Below are 10,153 nucleotides of genomic sequence, written 5' to 3'. Positions count from 1 at the left end.
TCACGCCCTTCACCACTTTTAAAACAACCATAACCGTCGTCCTTTTCTCGCACTCTGTCCAATTAAGCAGATAGTTCCCAACTTAACCCTCATCAATCGTTATTCTTAACCAACATCATTACTAATAGAATTCACGTTCAATTGTTTTATGGTGCTAGATTGATTCATATTCGCAATTTTTTTTAACCGGAACAAGAAAGAGGAGTTTTTAGAGCGGATTTATCACTAATCTTCGCATTGACCGTGGTGAACACGCTTAGTGTCAATGATCAGACGGCAAATGTTTTGATAAAGTTGCTTAATACATAAAAAATTATAGTTACTTAGATGTTGTGATATACCTACAATACATTTAATTTATTAGAAAACTAAGGAATGGTTTTTCTTAATCATAAAATACTTGTGATACGTAGGATATTTCAAAATAACAGGTCAATAAGATATTAAAGGAAACAATCATATTTTTCTTAATATACATTGTATATCCGTTCTTGTTTTATTTGTATGTAATAAACAAACAAAAATTTACAAAGTTTTCTACCTTATATTTTTAACTTTCGATGATATTTAAATACGTTAAATATAAAAAGTTACGAGTTTTGTAAAGTCATTTCCACTTGACTTGAACATTATGAATGGACATATATTCATACACAACAATCTAAATAAAACCGTGTAAAAAATGCTTCTTTTAAGGCTCCTTATCATTTTATGTTTTATTAACCTATAGCTTTGAAACTAGTTGTATAATTTATTTATATAGTTATTATAAGTTTTAATTAGAATACGTATTATGTTCGTGTTCATCGAGAATAAAGTGATATAAAATAATAAGTTTCTATAATCACTTTATGTACTTTTATACTGTATAGTATATCAAGATATTAATTATAAAAATTGAAAAGAATTTACTTCTTTAAACAAATATAACTTAAATTTCCCCCTCTATGTTAGTTCCTAAGTCGATCACCTGTAGTGTTTCAAACCATTTCAAACCCTTCAAACGAATAAATCAACACGGTTATGTTCGTGTTGATATTGAATTATTCAAAACTGTCAAAAACTGTTCAAAACTGTTTAAAACTGAAAATATTCTTATAAGTATGCGTGTACATATGTCAGTGTATGTGACTATTGTGCGTTATAGTTGAAAGTATACATATATTAGCAAAGAATTATTTTTTGCGCTTATATTGCCGCGTTACACTCCCGACAATTTAGTATACAGTTATCAGAACTTAATTTATTCATACAGTTTTGAATATACTTTATATAATATTTATTATTAAAAAATGTCGAATGACACAAAAGAAACTTTGAAAGTCGCTCGACAGTTCTTTAAGCAGAATGAATATCAAGAAGTTCTTAAAAAATGCAAGAAGATATTGAAAGATGATAAAAATAATTATAATGCGCTTATTTTATTAGCCGCTGCGATGAAAGAACTTGAAGAATATAAATCACAAGCACCTTTAGTACTTGAAAAAGCTACAAAAATTGAACCGAATAATTTATTAGCTTGGCAAGGTTTGGTAGCTTACTATGAAAAGAACCTGGACAATGATGAGTGTCGTAACAAGTTAATATCATTTTATTGCAAACTATTGCAAATAGATAGGTATACAATTACTGCATATTTTATAAATTATACGTTTTTACTTTTATTATACAACCTTTTCCTTGCAGTAATTTCAAGTTCTCACATACTCTGAACAGAATCCTAGAAGTTTCTTTACAATTAGATGATACTGCAGTGCTTGGTCACAGTATAGAAACTTTATGCGAATTGCGCAACAAGTTAGACAGCGATCAAATGAAATTATTTAATGTAACGCTTGTACAGTTACTAATGAATAATTCTAATAGTTCAAATGAATATGGCGATCTATTAGAAAATGTTCTTAAGTCTGTAGTTAATGATGCTGAAGCTATTAATCGGCAAGATTACTATAGAAAGTATTTAGACGTATTATACAACAAAGGTAAATTAGATGCATTAATGAAAGAAGCTATAAGTATGTATCAACAATTTTCTGAAGATACTTTACCATTGGGTAAGTTTTATGAATATTTTAATATTTTGGTTGTTGGTAAGAAACTCATCAATGAAAATTTTTGATAATTTAATAAATTTAATATTTTGTTAAGTGACAAACAATCATTAATTTAAGTTATTTTAGATGAGTGCTTTATTAAATTTCATAATATTCATTGCTCTCCTTTATTTACAGTATATATATGTCGAGTTTACTATGAACAAAATATTTTGGATAACAACCGTTATGCAGATATTGATGTAAAGCAATTCTATGAATCTCTCAAAAAATTAAATAATGAATCAGATGAAGCAGCAATTGCTCACGCAGTATATTTAGAGAAAACAGATAGCCTGATAGCAGCACGGCAAATATTAAAAAATATACTCACATTGAAACCACACATGTTATACTGTTGGATCATATTAGGTGAAATAAATGTCAGACTTTATTGTTGGGAAGATGCAGAAAATGCTATGAGACAAGCTTTAAAACTTATAAAACATGAAATAAATGATGAATTATTGTATAAAATGGAAGTAATAATGATGGATTCAATGAGCAGAAGTAATAACAAACAGAAATGGGAAACTGCTTTGCAAATGTGTGAAAAAGTAAGGAATTCTGTCTTTAGAAAACCTTACATTACTAATATTATAATAGATAATAGATTCTAGCAATATTATAATATATTATTTAAGATACCATTGCAGTATAAACCCTCTTCGAAGACATACTAAGATTAGAATAATAGAGTTCTGGGTCTAAGAGCTTGGGGTAGTAGGAATATTAAATCATAAATATATGGGATTTAGAAGTTGTATGAACAGAGAGAAGTTATGGTAGGTCATTCCAAGCGAAGTGGTCCAATGTCGTTGCTCGACTATTTTCTAAAAATCTAATTTTTTGTATATGTTTACCCTCATATGTTGACATTTCAAAACAAACGTCAGTTTATTATATTGACTTTTTGTTTACACGTAAGAACCGTATCCGTGTTGTGCGGAACGTTATTTCTTGTGGTTTCGGGAGTTCGCGGAAATTAAAATATCTCAATATCTGCTAATCACAGCAACAAGGGATAAGAAACATGTTTTTCAGCAAAGAACAAGAAATGACGTTCCGCACAACACGAATACGATTCTTATGTGCAAACAAAAAGTCAGTATAATAAACTAACGTTTGGTTTGTAGTGTCAACATATGAAGATAAACATACACAAAAAATTAGATTTTAAAAAAATGATCAACGACGACATTGGACCACTTCACTGAAATATGTAAATTCCATCCATTGTGACATATTCATGAATATTTTATATTTTGTTCATTTCAATAAAAATAATTCTCTGTTAACCTTCTGTACCTTAATATAGAAACTGACCTCCATTACATTGTATTCCATATATTAGTATCGTTTATACAATTTAAACCATGTTCTTTTTTAATTAGTATTTGCAGAAACACTCTTCAAAGCAGGTGGAATTAATTTGTGCACGTGTCCATGTATTACTGAATCATGCTGATGTATCAATTACCTTAAATAATTTGGAGTCACAAAGTGAAATAAAGATTCAAGCTACCATTTTAAAAGCATTGTATCTGAAACAACAGAAACTACTGGACCAGGCAGTGGACATTCTGGATTCAGCTCTAGAAGTGTCAGAAGCTTGGTTCATTCTTGGTACCATATATTGGGAACTGGAACAATACAATGACAGTTTGATGGCATTTTTAAATGGTGTCACTGTAGACCAATATAATTGGGAATGTCTGGTTTATTTGGGACGTTACTATCATGAATACGGTAATGATTTGGAACGTTCAAGAAGATGTTACTTAACTGCATTACAGATCAATCCCTCTTCTGAACAAGCTGGTATTGGTTTAAGTACTGTATATAGACTTCTTAAAAATCATGTGAGTATAATTATTTATCTTCATTCAAAATCCATTTGACAAGAGGAGTGAAACCAGAACCATAATAAGTTTATTATAAACTAAACAAATATGGGGTATAATCTAAAATTTTCTAAAATGCGATATGAATTTTTTTATGTTAATACACAATAAGGTATGAATTTGTCATGATCAGTGTTATGGATTTGAGAAAATTTAAGTTGAAGTCTATTTCTGTCCAAATTATAAAATAAACTTACTTTATTTGCAAAATAACTGTTTGTTACGATGAAGTATATGGTTGAAAAAACAATATTGATTACAGGATGCTAATACACAACTACTAGAACGATTGACTATGTCAGATGGTGGTCCTAAGTGGGCTTGGTTGCAACTTGGAAGGCAATACCTTGATCAAGGAGATGCATTACAAGCTATTAAAGCGTTCCAACGCGTTATCCGCGCTGATCCGAATGACAAGTATAACATATCCTATTGTCAGGTTGGTGGAAAATGAATGGCTAATTAGTATTCACACTTTTTGATTATGCAGTACATGTAATTGTGCAAGGTAAATAAAACATAATGTACATTCAATAATTTCCCTATCACATATTTCTATAGTGACTAAAAGAAATACAATGTATTTGAAGTAAATGAGATAAGCGACACGCTCTGTACATTTTACATATTTCAGTAAAAATAGTGTTCGTATTACAATTAATTTCAACACAGCAAAGATTTATCTTAACTGCGATAAAGAAGCCATTTAGTTTCCATCAACTTAATAGGAACTTTCAAAACCAACGATTTCCAAGGTTATTTCGTACTCAGTTTTTGAGTGACAGTATATTACTATTAATTAAAATTAAACAAGGTGTATTAATTCAGAGATATTAGCGTTCGTCTAATTATATAAGCCAATATTTAAAAAAATGAAATTCTCTTGGCATACTAGCTTTTATTACTAGTATACTTTTTACTATCATATCGCTTTTTGCAGCTACAACTGGGAATCGTTAGGAGATGCTTACTTCAGCCGCGGTGCTCACACGTCAGCACTGAGGTCTTACCAACGAGCATTAAAACTATGTCCTAACTCATTGTATTCACTAATACAACTTGCAAATATTAAATTAGTTAGTACTATTTACATGTATCTGGCATAACTAATTATTACAATAAGTTAAATCGTAAATTACGAAACTGTTAACTAAAATTTTATATACATTTGAGAAGGCGTTACATGGTCAACTTCTGAAAATTTCGTATTATTTCACAGATGTTGGAACAATACGCTGATGCAAAAAAAGATTTCGAGGAAATATTAAATGAACTACGATACGTTCCGGTCTTGAAAGGATTAGCTGAAGCCTGCATAGCGTTGGCAAAGGAAAGCACTGTCAAACAATTTCTGGGTCGTGCTAATGATTATTTTCAACAGGCAATAAATAATTTATCGTTAGCTATTGTAGAACGTAACAATATGTCTTGTCTTTGGAAGTTACTTGGCGATGTGTGTTACAAAGTTGCCCTTATGCCAGATAAATACAGTTATTTGAACATACCATCTAAACTAGTGGGCTCTAATGACACTGAAGGTGTTGTATTGATGAAAAAAACAGAGCTTTCTTTATTGTCTACACGGTACGTGTTCGTATATTGATAATATTATTTCTTTCACAAATAATTGCAACGAATATATTAATTACAGATGTTGCTGTTGCGCGCTCTCTCTTTCTCCACAGTCTGCATCGTTATGGCATGATTTAGCCTTATGTTATCTATTGCAGCTACACCTTGCTTCATCGGTTGACCACAAAACTCTTGCAAGTAAATGTCTCGCTGCTGGCAAACGTGCTGTTAAATTGTGCCCCTCGGCATGGTTGTATTGGAACCTCTTGGGAGTTATTTGTATGTCGCCATATATAAGGAATTACGCATTAGCACAACATTCATATGTCATGGCAATCGACAAAGAAACTAATAATGCCATAGTTTGGTGTAACCTGGGAACTTTATATTTATACATAGGTATACTTATACATGTATAAATATGCTCTCAATAAAAAATCATTAAAATCTCCCATCGTAATTTTAAGGAAATTTGAAAACTAATTTTTTTTTTACAGGGGACTTGTATAAGGCAAACGAAGCTTACTCGCAAGCCCAACGTGCGGATCCAACATATGTAAACAGCTGGATAGGGCAAGCTTTAATTGCAGAAATGATGTCTAGAAAAGAAGCTATTGACTTGTTTCGACATTCTACACAACTCGGATATCACGATGAAGCCGCGCTGGGATATGCTCATTGGGTGCTTACTGTACTTTTAGATACAAATACCGAAAAAGATTCTTTATATACATATATAATAGAAAATATGCATGCTGTATTTGTTGCCTCTGACGTTATGCACTGGTACTTGGGTAAGTTTATTTTTCACTTATCTGAGACTGTTTTTTGATTCAGCTTTTGTACTAATCTAGTCTGAAGAAATAGAAAGAAAGTTATTGTTGATTTTTAATTGATAGAACATCATCCTGAAGACTTGTATGCTCGAAATGCATATGGATTACTCTTAGAGAGACAAAAACTCTACAGGTCAGCTGCTGAACAATTTGCTGTAGCTGTTCAGACAAGTGTTAATGAGGAAAAGGATATGGTTTGCTTAAACTTAGGACGTGTTTTAATACAACTCAAAAAGTATACAGAAGCTGTAACATTTTGTCAGGCTGTTAGAGGGAAAGCTGATTACAATTCGCAATGCCATTTAGCATTGTCTTTGTTTAAAGGTGTGGAATCTTAATATTTTTCCTTGGATCATTTAATCAAATTTATCTGCTACTTTTTTTTTATCTTTTAACAATGTTCGTCAATCTTTGTGTGTAATTCTTTATTTATAGCTAAGCGATACGAAGAATCATACAGTACATATGAAACCGCGCTTCATTCCTGTGCCAATACTGAAACAGAAAAAGCATATGCATTGTGCGCAATGGCTGCCATAGCGTACACTTTTCAGGGTGTGCATGACGCGAAAACTTTACTCTTCCAAAGTATTCAAATACAGCCACCGGTTGTTACTAGTTTTGTAGCAGCTGCATCACTTGGCATACTGCATGGGGATTTAAATTTAACTACGTTGATTCTTAACGAATTGAAACAGTATGAAAATGACACGGATTATGCTCCCCATGTTGCAAACTTGAGAGCATACTTTTACCTAATTAAAAATGACGTTAAGAGTGCTGTTGCTACTCTTTCAAAAGCGATCTTCAAGCATCCTGGTAAGGAATATGAATATTTTGATAAAGTTGTAGACGACAAGGTAAACAATGCTTATGTAGAAAGCATCCTATATCTGAAATCACCCATGGGTGTGCCTTGTACAATTATTAATTGGTTTTAATGTTTCTAAGGACAAGCATGTTAAGTTATTTTCACACAAATAAGTTCTTTTCTCTTTAAACATATAGTTACAATATACAGCATAAAGTATTTTAGAAATGTCTGGTTAATGTTATTTAATTTCTTATTGCAGATGATGTAAGATATTGGATACGATTACTTAGAATTTTATTGGAAATAGATGTACAATCTTTTAGCAAATGTGCACAGAAAGCACTATTTCTCAGGAGAAATATTGTTGATGTAGATATTGTACACATAGCTTGTGCATCATCATTTAATTATTTTGTCGAAACTTCAATGTCAGATAATACTAGATCCATACAGAAACTTCTGTTTACTTATCCTGGTCGTATTGAAAGTTGGTCTACATTCGTAGCGGCATTTCTCTCTAGGTATGTGAATGATTTAGTTATTTTACTAATTGTAAAGCTATTGTTTTAGAGTTTCATCGTGTATAGTAGTACTGTTTTTGTCCGTTTTACTTTATTGTAGCTTCTTAGAAAAACTAACATAGAATCTTAAAAATTTTTAACAGATTTGCGAATAAGAATATTAACTGTAATGCTCAATGGCTCTTGGCGTTTATATCGGTACTGCAACAAAGTGTTCAGTGTACAAGTTCAGTGGCCAAATGGTTAGACGACAGCAAACGGAAATTGACGCAGTTCATTGAACTACGATAAATTGATTGATTGTTACAAGTATGTATATACAGGATTTTAATAAAAGTGTGGGACACTGACGGGGTGGATTCTACATGCCAAACTAAGACGAAAATCAAGAATGACGAAATTACAGTCGAAGCTTTGTTTTGGAGTTACTAATTGTCGAAAATATGAGCAAAATACGCGTGAAATGTGTCTGACACGATGGATTATACAACTCGAACAGCCGATTCCCAGCTGATACACGGGCTCGATCGATGATCTAGTGAAATTAACGAATAAAATAAAATTAAATGAATGTAGCTGATTTGTGAAACAGTCTGAGAACATGCCTTTCATGTAGAATAATCCGTCGTGTCAGTTGTATTTTGTATGTATTTCTTCTGTATTTTCAACAATTAATAACTCAGAAACAAAAAGTGTACACTGGTTCTCGCTTACAAAGAATGCTTCATATTTGGCCCTTACCAATTTTAGTAAAGTTGCGCAGGATCGTTAAGTATACATGAATGGAAAACATGCATACAAATACATGCAAAAAAATTTGAAGTCAAAGTTTGGAAAACTTTGCTAGTCGAATAAGTACAAATGACTGCGATTTTTTGTTAGTAAGATCGTTGACAGAGCGATAGTGTAGTGGACTGTCACTTTTTTTTTTATCTAGGTTTATATCTCGCTGAACTTATTTTTTTTTTCACATATGAATAAAATGGTTTCATATAAAAGTAAAAATATATACATATAAGTTTGAAGTGTATGTGTAAGCGATCAAATTTTTACTTTGTACCTGTACATACATTTGAATGGAACTTACCATAAAAACAAGTAAAACATAAATTTATATTGCACCACGAACATTTCGCAAAAGAACACTGTTTGCACAAACAGTTAGAATTGCGTATGACTGTAGGGAATTAATTTCGTTTAGATTTTAAAAAATCTCTGTGTCGTGAGTTAATCATATTTTTACATGCTAGTGCTTCTGGTTGGTTGTACTAAGGAATGAATTTCTATACTGTCGTTCCAATTAGTAAAGCTCCGGTTTTGGCCAAAAAGTGAGAGTCCATTACGCTGTCGCTCCTCCAACTGTGCTATTGATAAGGATCGCGGTCATTAATGTCATAACTGGACTAGGCAATTTTTCCAAACTTTGAGTTAAAATTTCATAAAAATTTATGGCTATGTATACCTAAATCCTGCGCATTTTCATTGAAATCGGTGAAGGCCACACTTGTTAGTGTTCGCATTTTTTGTTCAGTTAGTAGTCACAAGCTATTTCCACCAGTTCCATCGACTGTAGGGTATCCCTAAAATTTTATGTAAATTTATATAAAAATTAAATATTACGAATAAATGAACTATTGTGTATTTAATAAAACTCTTCTCAGTTATTTTGTATCTTAATTTAATGTCTATTCTCTGTGCATATTGTATATGGGTTCCAGATCTTGAATTGTATCTCAACCTGATTCCAAAATTTTTATTTTGAAAGGAGTTTTCTCTGAAATTCGCTTAAGAGATACAAGTTTTCCAGTAGACTTTTTGAATTTTTTGAGCTGACGCAAGGAATACCAAAGTCTGAACTTCACAATAATAGCATCAGGAGTAAATATTTTCCGCTTATACAAAGGCGTAGTATGCATTCTCTTTTTCGATCGACATTTTACGACCGTTTAGTTCGAACTCCTTGAGTTTACTTTCAACTTTCATTGTGCCGATCGTAAAACACCACGATAAACCGAAAAAAACTAAACGTTCTATTTAATATCAATAAAAGTTTATTTAATATTTTACGGTCTACCATGGTCCACTACCAGATATAATTTCCAAAGATGTTCATTTTTATTAGTTATTCATTTCGGAGACATACGTTATTTCGTGTAAGTAACAACACATGTAGGGTAACAGTGATATTTTAATGAAACATGTATATATTTAGTAAATTCATTTTGCTCTTCAACATGTCTTATATCCATAAAACTGCCATAATTATTTGCACTTGTTCATTTCGTCGAATATTCTAAGGACAATTCGAGGCAACACAGACATTACTTACATCCCGATGACCTACACGATATTTTTTTTTTATAATTCTACTATACAAATTAAGTCAGCGCATCATTATTAAAAGTACACGTCA

The 10,153-nt window shown here is 31.6% G+C and overlaps 1 protein-coding gene across 1 annotated transcript; it reads left to right on the top strand.

Moving 5' to 3' along the window:
• The first annotated feature begins 1,292 nt into the window (after positions 1-1,292).
• On the top strand, positions 1,293-8,332 carry LOC107190444 (tetratricopeptide repeat protein 37). Its single transcript, XM_015579245.1, has 13 exons — positions 1,293-1,618; positions 1,687-2,054; positions 2,232-2,650; positions 3,488-3,955; positions 4,260-4,414; positions 4,938-5,073; positions 5,217-5,581; positions 5,649-5,968; positions 6,067-6,363; positions 6,469-6,729; positions 6,841-7,224; positions 7,479-7,740; positions 7,884-8,332. Exons 1-13 carry the CDS (start codon positions 1,293-1,295, stop codon positions 8,029-8,031), a joined length of 3,909 nt encoding a protein of 1,302 aa, XP_015434731.1. The 3' UTR covers positions 8,032-8,332.
• Positions 8,333-10,153: the final 1,821 nt, after the last annotated feature.

Source organism: Dufourea novaeangliae, unplaced genomic scaffold, assembly GCF_001272555.1.
Source record: "Dufourea novaeangliae isolate 0120121106 unplaced genomic scaffold, ASM127255v1 scaffold199, whole genome shotgun sequence".
NCBI classification, from domain to species: Eukaryota; Metazoa; Arthropoda; class Insecta; order Hymenoptera; family Halictidae; genus Dufourea; species Dufourea novaeangliae.
Note: the sequence above shows the minus strand (reverse complement) of the source record. Positions and strands in the feature narration are given on the sequence as shown.